The sequence below is a fragment of the Pseudochaenichthys georgianus genome, unplaced genomic scaffold (assembly GCF_902827115.2).
Source record: "Pseudochaenichthys georgianus unplaced genomic scaffold, fPseGeo1.2 scaffold_1542_arrow_ctg1, whole genome shotgun sequence".
Taxonomy (NCBI): domain Eukaryota; kingdom Metazoa; phylum Chordata; class Actinopteri; order Perciformes; family Channichthyidae; genus Pseudochaenichthys; species Pseudochaenichthys georgianus.
The window spans coordinates 17,498-32,116 of NW_027262374.1; the positions used below are offsets into that span (position 1 = coordinate 17,498).

Genomic DNA, 14,619 nt, shown 5'->3' on the forward strand with positions numbered 1-14,619 from the left:
GTGTATCATTGTCATATCTACACTGTAGCTAATGTGCAAATGACGATAAAGCCTTGCAATGGAATTGAAGACTACATTACCCAGCATGCCTTTCGCGATGCGTGATGACGTCACAGCACATCAACACAACCTCACATGTGGCCTAGAGAGACGCCGTCGCTGTTTGCGGTGTTTTAGCATCTACTACCCGAAACACCGAATATAAAACACATATTACGGCTTTAATCGCGTGTCGCACACAGCTACTCCCGAGCCAACATGCCTCCCAAGAAACCCGCCCAGCCTGCGGCGAATAAAAAGACCCAGGAGAAGAAAAAAGAAAAGATTATTGAGGTAAAAAAAATCACACACGAGTTAGCATGTCGTGCTAACTGGGAGCTAACACAAGTTAACGATAAATGAACCATATTGTCAACGCTAACTCATCAGTAGTGGTTATGATTATTAAGTTACCATATAACAAATACCCTCATCACTTTACATACATGTTAAGAGAGTTATTATTAGCTAGCTGTCACGAGGCTAACTACATGTGTTTTAATATTAGCTCACATGCTAATTGGAGCTAACTCAAGGAGCTGATAAATTAACGGTTTAGCTGTTGTACGTGTTCTAATCTGTCCTAATAAAGATGATTTATGTGCTCAAAATCATCAGGTATCACCGTGAGGCTTTACACGAACTGTAAATAGTGTTTATTATGATTATTTCTGTGCTTTGTATTCATTATGTGGCTTTAAAGGGCGCAGGCCTGCTTACAGTCGGCCTCAAAAGCCCAGATTTTAGCTTCAAACTGGCGAAAAGTTGTATTTTTTTTAACTTACATAGATTCTTCTGGAACTTGAGATGATTGTCAGTGTGGATGTTGGGATGTAAAAGCAGCTGGGGTCTTAAATGATTGTCATATCTTCCAGGCAAAGTGTCCATAACCGGCTTTTAGCCTTAGCCGCCTTTTGCTGCTCAGATGCCACTGCAACGTGTTAGCGGACAGCTGGCTGAATGCTGCACGTTCAGACTCAATAGCTTCATTTCAGAGACTGCATTCCGTGTTTATATTCATGTTTGCGTTTATATTCATGTCTGCGTGATATAAGAGCTGCGAAGCCACAGTATCACCTGCCACATCTTACCACAGGTGCTAGGTGTGATTTATGGCCAGGTGCTAAAGGGAAAAGTTCGGTTTTCTTTACATATCATGGAAATGTATTAAAGTGTATTATAATGAAGTATTGTGTGTTGATCTGAAGTCTGATTCAGCTCTTTGTTCTCTGCCATGTGACCTCTATTGTTGTCCAGAAACCATTGAATACTCGTGAGCCACACACTGTTACACTACATTTCCCAGGCAAGTTTATTTCTAACAAACTGACACCAAAAAGTCCTTTGACAGAAAAACATTCATAATATAAACTATTTTTGTTGTTGTCATGTATCATTGTAAAACATACATATAATTGTGGGTATTTGGAAGACATTTGAGGACATCATGGCACTTACATTGGCAGGGGTATCTTTACGTTAATTATGCAGATATTCTGACGTTTGCAAAGTGTTTTGAATCAGAATACCTTTATTTGATAATATAATAATGGATAATGGACAGTTGTTACACCAGAGAGCCAAACATAGCTTTTAATTATCAAGAATGTGTTTATTTTGTTTATAATTGATATCCTATTTTTCATTTATTAATTGTCTTCGCCACTTTTTAAGTATTTGTATTTTAATGTCTGAACACACTGCTTCTGTAACAAAATATCTCCATCTCCCTATCCATCTATCCATCCATCTCTCTATCTATCCATCCATCTCTCTATCTATCCATCCATCTATCCATCCATCTATCTCCCTATCCATCTATCCATCCATCTCTCTATCTATCCATCTACCTATCCATCTATCTATCCATCCACCTATCCATCCACCTATCTATCTATCCATCTATCCACCTATCCATCCATCTATCCATCTATCTATCCATCCATCTATCTATCCATCCACCCATCTATCTATCTATCCATATATCTATCCATCTATCTATCCATATATCTATCCATCTATCTATCCATCTATCTATCCATCCATCTATCCATCCATCCATCCATCCATCTATCTATCTATCCATCTATCCACCTATCTATCCATCTATCCACCTATCTATCTATCTATCCATCTATCTATCCATCTATCTATCTATCTATCCATCTATCCACCTATCTATCCATCATCTATCTATCCATCTATCCAACTATCCATCCATCATCTATCTATCCATCCATCCATCTATCCACCTATCCATCTATCTATCCATCTATCTACCCATCTATCTATCCATCTATCCATCCATCCATCTATCTATCCATCCATCCATCTATCTACCCATCCATCCATCCATCCATCTATCCATCCATCCATCTATCTATCCATCCATCCATCTATCTATCTACCTATCTATCCATATATCTATCCATCCATCTATCTATCTATCTACCTATCCATCTATCTATCTATCCATCCATCTATCCATCTATCCACCCATCTATCTATCCATCCATCCATCTATCCATCTATCCATCCATCTATCTATCCATCCATCTATCCACCTATCTATCCATCTATCCACCCATCTATCCACCTATCCATCTATCCATCCATCTATCTATCCATCCATCTTTCCACCTATCCATCCATCCATCTATCTATCTATCTATCCACCTATCTATCCATCCATCTATCCACCTATCCATCCATCTATCTATCTATCCACCTATCCATCCATCTATCCATCCATCCATCTATCTATCTATCTACCTATCCATCTATCCATCCATCTATCCATCCATCTATCCATCTATCCACCTATCCATCCATCTATCCATCTATCCATCCATCCATCTATCCATCCATCTATCTATCTATCCATATATCTATCCATATATCTATCCATCTATCTATCCATCTATCTATCCATCCATCTATCCATCTATCTATCCATCTATCCATCCATCTATCCAACTATCTATCCACCTATCTATCCACCTATCCATCTATCCATCCATCCATCCACCTATCTATCCATCTATCCACCTATCCATCCATCTATCCAACTATCCATCCATCATCTATCTATCCATCCATCCATCTATCCACCTATCCATCCATCTATCCATCTATCTATCCATCCATCTATCCATCCATCCATCTATCCATCTATCTATCCATCCATCTATCCATCCATCTATCTATCCATCCATCTATCCATCTATCTACCCATCTATCTATCCATCTATCCATCCATCTATCTATCCATCCATCCATCTATCTACCCATCTATCTATCCATCCATCCATCTATCCATCCATCTATCTATCCATCCATCCATCTATCTATCTACCTATCTATCCATATATCTATCTATCCATCCATCTATCTATCTATCTACCTATCCATCTATCCATCCATCTATCTATCCATCCATCTTTCCACCTATCCATCTATCCATCCATCCATCTATCTATCTATCCACCTATCTATCCATCCATCTATCCACCTATCCATCCATCCATCTATCTATCTATCCACCTATCTATCCACCTATCCATCCATCTATCTATCTATCTATCCACCTATCCATCCATCTATCCATCCATCCACCTATCTATCCATCCATCCATCTATCTATCCACCCATCCATCTATCCATCCATCTATCCATCCATCTATCCATCTATCTATCCATCCATCTATCCATCTATCCATCCATCTATCCACCTATCTATCTATCTATCCATCCATCTATCTATCCACCCATCTATCCATCCATCCACCTATCCATCTATCCATCTATCTATCCATCTATCCATCCATCCACCTATCCATCTATCTATCCATCCATCTATCCATCTATCCATCCATCTATCCACCTATCTATCTATCTATCCATCCATCTATCCATCTATCCATCTATCTATCCATCTATCCATCCATCTATCCATCCACCTATCCATCTATCCATCCATCTATCTATCTATCCATCTATCCATCCATCTATCCATCCATCTATCCATCCATCTATCCATCTATATATCCACCTATCCATCTATCTATCCATCCACCTATCCATCTATCCATCCACCTATCTATCCATCCATCTATCTATCCATCTATCCATCCATCCATCCATCTATCCATCCATCCATCTATCCATCTATCTATCCATCCATCTATCCATCCATCTATCCATCTATATATCCACCTATCCATCTATCTATCCATCCACCTATCCATCTATCCATCCACCTATCTATCCATCCATCTATCTATCCATCTATCCATCCATCCATCCATCTATCCATCCATCCATCCATCTATCCATCCATCTATCCATCTATCTATCCATCCATCTATCTAATATATCTCAAGAAGCATCAACATATAAAAGATAGAAAACTAGAAAGGACACATCCAGCACCAACCGGGTTTAGGGATACAGCAGCCAGGTGAAAGGTGGAACTATATATACATGTGTTGCACATAAGGAGTGCTGTAGTCTTTGTTGCGGGTGCATCATCCTTCATTTGAAGAACTGCCCAATGGTGGAACCATGCGCCCCTCTTTATGTTGTGGGTTGGTAATAATGACAACAAAGTGCAGTAGTTGTTGTTGTTGTTGAGGTGAAGCTGCTTCATCGGGACATTATTTTAGAATGCATTTTTCTTTTTAAACGTGTATTTATTGATTTTTTTACGTTCATCACACAAACACAACACTCCCCAACATTAGAGATAAGGCAGATTACACAATAATGACATTTAAAAAGTAATGCAGTTAAAATCAGTTTAAAGTACAGACCGCGGGTACAATTAATTACATTACAGCTTGCCGTTCTCCAGATCGATGAACCATATTCAACATTTCCTCCCAGTAGTCTTTCCACTTTGACCTGCCACGCGCCCATTTGCTATAAATGTAATGAAACAATTCTCAAACGCTGTAAAGTTCGGAAGCTTTAGTGTCTGTGTATTTGAGAATGCATTTGATTAAATGTCCTCTGTTCTTTTTGCACGTTTCTGTTTCCAGGACAAGACATTCGGCCTGAAGAACAAGAAGGGCGGGAAGCAGCAGAAGTTCATAAAGAACGTGGAGCACCAGGTCAAATCGGGAGGACCTCCGAGGACAAAGGTCAGCAGGACGTCTCTGTTCAGTAACCACAGAGCGGGGCAGGGTGTTGGGTAGTTCCGCCCGGCAGGAAGCGGCCGGTTCCCTCGGCAACAAGCAGAGGGTTTGGGAATATTGTAAAAGATAAGATCGTGGAAAACGAACCGGTTTGATAAATGCACGTTTAGTTCAGGATAATCTCCACGAGTCTACTTTCATAACGTTCTAATCATAAATCTAACGTCCAGAAGCTAAATGCTAACGTGATGCTACAAAGGAGCTGCAGCGAGTCCAGCCGCACGACTTCAACGTCACGCCGACTTCAGATTCTAGATGGAACGAGTTGAAGCGATTGTGTGAACACTCTGCAGGAGGCGGGGACTTGCTTCCAACCCGAACAGAAACTAACTGAGAGGAGTGTTCACGTGTTCGCCGTAGTGACGCACGACGTAGGGCTGTGCAATTAATCGTATTTTAATCGCAATTACGATTTTGGCCAGCCACAATTACGAAAACAACATAATCGGAAAAACCGATAATTTAGCTTTGCTAGGTTGTGACCGTTCACGGCAACTCGGGCTGGGAACCCAAACTCGATAAGAAAATACCGGGTACCCATACAAAATACACAATTTCGGTTCTGCCTAAACGCGGTAGATGCTGTATTCCACCGGGTCCGTCTGCGGCCCGGTGGAATACAGGGTAGGCGGACTGTCCACCTGTGAGGTCCACAGTTGCCCCGCAGCGAGGCCCCCCCCCCCCCCCAGTAGACAGTTCACGAGCTCAGTCGCTTCATAACACCAGAGATGGGTCGCGGTAAACGCTCTGAAGCGACGCTCCACTACGCTAAGAAAGAGAAAGACGAGGCACGGTGTAAAGCCTGTTAGCTCGCCACAGGCAGAGCTCAGTTCACATAAAGCACAGCTGTTGTGCAATACATTTTTATTGCATGTATATTTTTTATTTGTAAAAATATCAGTTAAAGCTTAAAAAAATATAGATATTTTTGTTATCTAAACGTTTGACCTCTTTTACAATTTTGGAATCGAAACGGGGAATCGATAAGAACCGGAATCGATACATTTCAAACGATACCCATCGCTAACTGCAACATATTTGGTCTTATTTATTTTAGTCTAATTTATTTATCATATTTATATATGTTTAGTCGCTTGTTGAAGTGCGCTCCAAAATATTTGTTGATCTTGTTTATTGGTATTTATTATTTTGGTATTATTTATTTAAATGTGAATATAAATGTATGTCAGGGTGATCAACAGTTAAAAAGATACTGTTCAAATTATTATTTATTATTATTAGCTGCCCAGCTGCTCACTGTTTGTAAAAGTAAATAAATAGTATAAATAGCATTTCAATAATGTACTTTCTATACCCTGCTTCATAAACAATACTGACATCCCTGCTCCTCCGAGTCTGGGGGTCCGGGGATGTGAGGACAGCGCGAGGACAGACAGGGAGGCTGCTTCATAAAGGACATGGCGTCAATATTAACAACACAGGAGCTAAAACGCTTAATAACCTTCTTTACGTGTTGGAGCGGGGCTCGGCCTCCTGTCCTCACAACTCTTATTAATCCCGGGACCGGACAATTGTTATTTGAACCAAGTTTTGCTTCCCGACCCGGCCACCGTGCTACACTTCCCGCCACGCTCCCGTCTAACTGTACAGAAAGCGGCGAGATGCATTTCCTTAGGAATCGACAAGCAGAACCGAAACTAACACTTCTAAACGAACAATGGCGGACACGGACACTTTGCGAATGAGTTCTGCCTTTTGTAACTGAATGTATCAATAATCTGTCAATAAATCAGGCCGAAAAACGTCACTTGTCCGCCGGACAAGTCAATTAAAGATCTACTTGTCCGATATTGTAAAGTACACGTCCCGGACGGTGGGACGTGTAGTTTTTCGCACACTGACATTACACATATTAGACATGTTAGAGTCGTTACTGCGGACATTACCCACAGGAGCACATGCGGGTAAAGTGCTCAATGACACAACGGCCTGACGCCGAGGCGGGATTCAAACTGGAGTTCACCAACTTCGAACTCTAGAAACTATTTAGAAGATTTATCAAATAGGAAAATAATCGTTAGTTGCAGCTCTGAACAGAACTGATTATATTGTGTGTCTCTGTGTGCGTGTGTGTGTCTGTGTGTGTGTGCGTGTGCGCGGCAGGCGGATGGCAAGAAGACGGATAAGAAGAAGGAGTTGGACGAACTCAACGACCTCTTCAAACCCGTCATCGCTGCTCAGAAAGTCGCCGCAGGTACACCTGATCCGACCACTACACTATTATCGTGTGGTGGATATTTGTTAACCCTTGACTCCCGTGTTCTCCTGCAGGCGTGGACCCCAAGTCGGTGCTGTGTGCGTTCTTCAAACAGGGCCAGTGCACCAAAGGAGACAAGTGCAAGTTCAGCCATGACCTCACCATGGAGAGGAAGTGTGAGAAGAGGAGTCTGTACGTCGACAAGAGGGACGACGAGCTGGAGAAAGGTCGGGGAATACTTTATACCATCATCACCTAACCCAGTGGTTTCAAAGTGGGGAGCATGCCCCCGGACCCCCCTCTGTGAGGTCCACACACCAGCTATAGAGCACTTTACCCCTGCTTACACCTGTGTGTGTGTGTGTGTGTGTGTGTGTGTGTGTGTGTGTGTGTGTGTGTGTGTGTGTGTGTGTGTGTGTGTGTGTGTGTGTGTGTGTGTGTGTGTGTGTGTGTGTGTGTGTGTGTGTGTGTGTGTGTGTGTGTGTGTGTGTGTGTGTGTGTGTGTGTGTGTGTGTGTGTGTGTGTGTTGCAGTAGAACATTCCTCTGCAGCGCCCGGTACATTAATAGGAAACCCTAAATGTTTGAGCACCCTCTCTGAAACGTCAAGCTGCCCCACAGCACCCCCAAAATACATCTCTGAGCCTGACTTGTGTTGGGGGGGGGGGGGGGGGCGACAGAAGAAGTCGGGCCCCCCCTGCCTTGTTAAGCCCGATTGCCCCCGTCGGCACGTAACTCCCGTTAGCGATCTTTTATACTTCATTGGATCTGCACAAACTAGATATCACCTGAAAGCTGAGAGTCCCATGGTCACAGCAGGGGTGCCCGACCTTTGAACCGAGAGCTACTTTTAAAGTTGCCAGTCTGCCGAGATCTACCAGTCCAAATAGAGAGGCCATTACTGACAGCCTGCTACCGGGTAAACACACACTTCTACTTGTATAAAACTGACCTTTGTACGATCAATACTTCATGAGATACTGCAGATCCTTTATCTCACCTCGTTCTAATCTACACACACACAAGTATTTCACTGAAGTTCCACAGCAGAGTTGGAGTTTATGCACACGTCACTACAGTGGGTAATGTTTTCAGGAAGCATTGAACAGTGCTGCCACATATGACACAGGGACAAAGAAAATACTCTGAATGCTTTCTTTGCCATTATATAAAAATAGTGTTGCTACAAAAGTATAAATTAGGCTTCCTAATAAGACGACTCAGATCTGAAGCTACGCAGGAATCTGCTGCCAACGTGCAGTAAAAAAGACACAATTAATAGAATCAAACCCTTTTTTGTTGCATTTTATTAGAGTATAAAAATAAATGCCTTTTAAAATAGGATGCAAGCGACACTAGCTTCTTAACCGGAAGTGATAATAGACTATAATCAATTTAAACAGAACAGATCTTAATGTTTGCATTCTTATACCATTTTGTGCAATAATTATAATGAATAAGTTCAAACTAAAACTTACAGCTGATTAATAACGGTATCTAACTTGAGTTTTTATTATATCAAAAACTTTGATATTTTTACTGTCCCCCAAAAGCGCGTCAGCAGCTTCCAGGAAAGCTTCTTTCACAACTTCGCCGTCTTTGAAAGACTTCATGTGTTCCTCCAGAACGTGACTGACACGATGAGATGCTCTGGAGCAGCCTTGCTCTTGTTGGGTCTGGTGAAAATGGACTGCTGTGCATTTAGCCGTCCTCTCAGGCCCCTCCCCTTTAGCTGTCCTCTCAGGCCCCCCCCTTTAGCTGTCCTCTCAGGCCCCTCCCCTTTAGCTGTCCTCTCAGGCCCCCCCCTTTAGCTGTCCTCTCAGGCCCCTCCCCTTTAGCTGTCCTCTCAGGCCCCCCCCCCTTGAGCTGTCCTCTCAGGCCCCCCCCTTTAGCTGTCCTCTCAGGCCCCTCCCCTTTAGCTGTCCTCTCAGGCCCCTCCCCTTTAGCTGTCCTCTCAGGTCCCCCCTTTAGCTGTCCTCTCAGGCCCCTCCCCTTTAGCTGTCCTCTCAGGCCCCTCCCCTTTCAAACCCCTCCCCTTTAGCTGTCCTCTCAGGCCCCTCCCCTTTAGCTGTCTTCTCAGGCCCCTCCCCTTTAGCTGTCTTCTCAGGCCCCTCCCCTTTAGCTGTCTTCTCAGGCCCCTCCCCTTTAGCTGTCCTCTCAGGCCCCTCCCCTTTAGCTGTCCTCTCAGACCCCTCCCCTTTTGGAGCGTAGGGCAGAATCAGGAGGGAATTCCGTCTCGTAGCGTTTGTGCACTGTTTTGAAATGCCGCTCCTAAAAGACCCTTCCTCGATAAAGCCACGCTCGCATCGCAGACGAGAGACGGATGGACTTTGAATTGGAATAGATACAAATAATCATCCTCCCACTCGGAGTGAACATTATATATTTTGGGCTTTTTTGCTTCTGCCATAATTGCGGTCTTGTGTGTGTGCGGACTGTCACTCCTGTTGCCACGGACAACGTCAGCAAAATACTGCCCACCAGCCACGCCCCGACACATGGGGTCTCGCCGGCCAATCACAAAGCTTTGATGCGTTCAAGTGCATTATTCTGGACAGGAAGATTATGTTACAGGACATTAACGATAAAACAGAATGTTGTTGTTCTATTTTTAGACACATCTCGCGATCGACTGGGAATCTCCCAATTTTTGAAAGCTATTTATATATAATATTCAACAGTAATATTAACAATAAACATATTTATATTCATATATATAAAACAGTATTTGCTCCATCCGTGCTCTCATCCAGCTGCAGAGTGAAATATTCACGAGCAAGTAGCTAGTTTCACTCTCAGCAGCGGCAGCTCGATTCTGATTGGCTTGAAGGGCGGTCGTGTGATTTAAAAAATAAAATATTAATAAATAAAACATATTAAAAGATTGGCATCAAAGGAAACATAGATTGATAGATATGCATTTATTTATAACATCTAAAAAGAAAAAAGAAATGTTCCCCTTTCCCTCAAACTTTGCGTGCCCCCCCTGGCGCCCCCCGGGGGGTCTGGGCCCCCACTTTGAAAAACACTACTAACCCATCATTTGGTTTTCACTATAAGACTGTTCGGAGCTTATTTTCGCTTTCACAGAGACTTGGATTCTACTTTCAGGGGTTTAGTTGTTTATAAAAAGCTTAATTATCTGTTAAATGAATGTTGTTGTTATTGTTTGTAGACACGATGGACGGCTGGGACGAGAAGAAGCTGGAGGAGGTGGTGGCCCATAAGCACGGAGAGTCAGAGAAGAAGAAAGTCAAAACAAATATCGTAAGTCTTATCAATAAAGGAGAAGGTCAGGAGGCAGGTGCATGATGGGAAATGAACAGATGACTAAGAGATAAAAAGGCTTTGTGCTTTCTGCCACTGAAACATTGCACTAGCTCTATTGCCATGGTGATACAACTTCCATTAACCGTGTGTGTGTGTGTGTGTGTGTGCAGGTGTGTAAGCACTTCCTGGACGCCATCGAGGGCAACAAGTACGGCTGGTTCTGGGCGTGTCCGTCAGGCGGAGAAGTCTGCATGTACCGCCACGCTCTGCCGCCGGGCTTCGTCCTGAAGAAAGACAAGAAGAAGGACGAGAAGGAGGAAGAGAAGATCTCACTGGAGGAGCTGATCGAGAACGAGGTGAGGAAAGAGAGGAGGGACGAAATATAGAAATATGGTGCTAACAAGTGTCGAAATGAGACGATTAAAGTCATCACGCCCAACGTTAGCCTCCTTTAGCTTAGCGGTAGAGACGTGAAGTCATGTGACCGTGCTGTGGTTCCTTTATAGCCCAACATTAGCCTCCTTTAGCTTAGCGGTGGTGACGTGAAGTCATGTGACCGTGCTGTAGTTCCTTTATAGCCCAACGTTAGCCTCCTTTAGCTTAGCGGTGGTGACGTGAAGTCATGTGACCGTGCTGTAGTTCCTTTATAGCCCAACATTAGCCTCCTTTAGCTTAGCGGTGGTGACGTGAAGTCATGTGACCGTGCTGTAGTTCCTCTATAGCCCAACATTAGCCGCCTTTAGCTTAGCGGTGGTGACGTGAAGTCATGTGACCGTGCTGTAGTTCCTTTATAGCCCAACATTAGCCTCCTTTAGCTTAGCGGTGGTGTCGTGAAGTCATGTGACCGTGCTGTAGTTCCTTTATAGCCCAACATTAGCCACCTTTAGCTTAGCGGTGGTGAAGTCATGTGACCGTGCTGTAGTTCCTTTATAGCCCAACATTAGCCACCTTTAGCTTAGCGGTGGTGAAGTCATGTGACTGTGCTGCAGTTCCTTTATAGCCCAACATTAGCCTCCTTTAGCTTAGCGGTGGTGAAGTCATGTGACTGTGCTGTAGTTCCTTTATAGCCCAACATTAGCCACCTTTAGCTTAGCGGTGGTGAAGTCATGTGACCGTGCTATTCTCCATGTGTCTGATTGAACTCTCGTCTCTCCTCAGAGAGCGGCGTTGGGAGCTAACGTGACTCGCATCACTCTGGAGACGTTCCTGGCCTGGAAGAAGAGGAAAAGGCAGGAGAAGGTGGGAACATGTTTTATATATTTTTAAAGAAACATCGGTTAGTTACAAAGCTCTGACCATAGAAGAAGAAATGAGAGCCGTGTTGTGGGCGTCCATCTTGTATACGGGCGTCATGTTCTCGAGAGAATTTATATATCTTATATATCTAACTATGCTATAGTTATATGTTTATTTATTATAAAGGGACGATGCTAATCTGATGAAACTGAAAACACGCCATAATATATATTTGTTTTTGCATAATTTAAAATACACAAACATAGAATATTACTAATAATATAAAGAGGCAGAAAACCCTTTTTAAAAAAAGCCTCACATGGAAACTATTAAAATACACGATGTTTAACAAGATTATTATTAAAACAGGTAAATTAATTAAACCAGTAGAACGAAATAAAGGAAATGTGTTAAAGTGAATAATTAAATCCACGAGGTGATCCCGAGGTGATGCAGGTTTTCATTTATTCAGGTCTCTAAACATTAACGATGTGTTCTTAATCTCCTCCTCGGACAGATTGAGAAAGCGAGGGAGCAGATGGAGAAGAAGAAGGCCGACTTCAAGGCGGGGAAATCGCTAACGGTGAGTCGGACATCTTGTTTATGACGCTTCACATCCCGTAATCCCTGAGTGGAGCGGGACTAGATCAAACACCCGGGTCTTCAGTGTCCTCACCTGCATGCTCCGTCTGCTCGGGGAGAGGCTGGCAAACAGAGGAAACAAGGAGACAAGGGGAGAGTATAGGAGACAAAAGGAGATGGGGGGTCAAGAGGAAACAAGGAGACAAGGGGAGAGTATAGGAGACAAAAGGAGATGGGGGGTCGAGAGGAAACAAGGAGACAAGGGGAGATTATAGGAGACAAAAGGAGATGGGGGGTCGAGAGGAAACAAGGAGACAAGGGGAGATTATAGGAGACAAAAGGAGATGGGGGGTCGAGAGGAAACAAGGAGACAAGGGGAGAGTATAGGAGACAAAAGGAGATGGGGGGTCGAGAGGAAACAAGGAGACAAGGGGAGATTATAGGAGACAAAAGGAGATGGAGGGGTCGAGAGGAAATAAAGGGAGATTATAGGAGACAAGGGGAGTTGAGAGGAAACAAGGAGACACAGGGAGATTATAGGACACAAGGGGAGGTGGGGGAGTTGAAAGGAAACAAGAAGACAAGGGGAGATTATAGGAGACAAGGGGAGTTGAGAGGAAACAAGGAGACACAGGGAGATTATAGGAGACAAGGGGAGATTATAGGAGATGGGGGAGATTGTAGGAGATAGGGGAGTTGAGAGGAAATAAGGAGACACTGAGATTATAGGAGTTGAGAGGAGACAAGGAGAGATTATAGGAGATAGGGGAGTTGAGAGGAGACAAGGAGAGATTATAGGAGACGAGGGGAGATGGGGAGTTGAGAGGAAACAAGGAGAGATTATAGGAGACGAGGGGCGATGGGGAGTTGAGAGGAAACAAGGAGAGATTATAGGAGACGAGGGGCGATGGGGAGTTGAGAGGAAACAAGGAGAGATTATAGGAGACGAGGGGAGATGGGGAGTTGAGAGGAGACAAGGAGAGATTATAGGAGATAGGGGAGTTGAGAGGAGACAAGGAGAGATTATAGGAGACGAGGGGAGATGGGGAGTTGAGAGGAGACAAGGAGAGATTATAGGAGACGAGGGGAGATGGGGAGTTGAGAGGAGACAAGGAGAGATTATAGGAGATAGGGGAGTTGAGAGGAGACAAGGAGAGATTATAGGAGACGAGGGGAGATGGGGAGTTGAGAGGAGACAAGGAGAGATTATAGGAGACTAGGGGAGTTGAGAGGAGACAAGGAGAGATTATAGGAGACGAGGGGAGATGGGGAGTTGAGAGGAGACAAGGAGAGATTATAGGAGACGAGGGGAGTTGAGAGGAGACAAGGAGTGATTATAGGAGACGAGGGGAGTTGAGAGGAGACAAGGAGAGATTATAGGAGACGAGGGGAGTTGAGAGGAGACAAGGAGAGATTATAGGAGACGAGGGGAGTTGAGAGGAGACAAGGAGAGATTATAGGAGACGAGGGGCGATGGGGAGTTGAGAGGACACTTGGGATAAGGGATCAAAGCTCGTTGTTGTGGAAATGTATGACATGGAAATGAAACCGTTCTCTGCAGGTGAGCGGACGCGAGGTGTTTGAGTTCCGTCCAGATCTGGTGGACGAAGACGACGATGAAGCCGACGACACTCGATACATCAATGAAGACGATGATGATGATGAGAACGAAATGGAGGAGGTACAGTTACTCACACACTCTCTTTACTATGTTCAATCAAACTTTATTTATAGAGTCGTTTCAGACACAACAAAAACAGCAAGTCGCTCAATGTCTAACTGAGTACTTCACCCGCTGAACCCCAGCCCCCGAGCGAAGACATGTTAAGGCCGTTAGCACAGAACTTCCATATACTCATTGGATCCGCACAAACAAGCTGAGCTGACGTCCTGAGGGTCCACAGATCATAGAGCTATACGGACCGCTGAGCGGCCATCGCTGAGCGGCCAGAACTCACGACAGGCGAAGCAAATACAGACGACACACAGCTTTAGCAGAACGCGGAGATACGCTCAGCTCAGCTGTTCCAAAGGTCAAAGGTCGTGTTCAACGGCATCACATGAAGCTATGAAGTAATAAA

General features: G+C 44.0%; 1 protein-coding gene across 1 annotated transcript; it reads left to right on the forward strand.

Moving 5' to 3' along the window:
- The first annotated feature begins 119 nt into the window (after window positions 1-119).
- Window positions 120-14,606, forward strand: zc3h15 (zinc finger CCCH-type containing 15). The gene is made up of 9 exons (XM_034077377.2): window positions 120-333; window positions 5,079-5,180; window positions 7,359-7,449; window positions 7,527-7,679; window positions 10,626-10,717; window positions 10,891-11,076; window positions 11,879-11,959; window positions 12,474-12,539; window positions 14,100-14,606. The coding sequence occupies exons 1-9, from the start codon at window positions 259-261 to the stop codon at window positions 14,319-14,321; spliced, it is 1,068 nt and encodes a 355-aa protein (XP_033933268.1). The 5' UTR covers window positions 120-258; the 3' UTR covers window positions 14,322-14,606.
- Window positions 14,607-14,619: the final 13 nt, after the last annotated feature.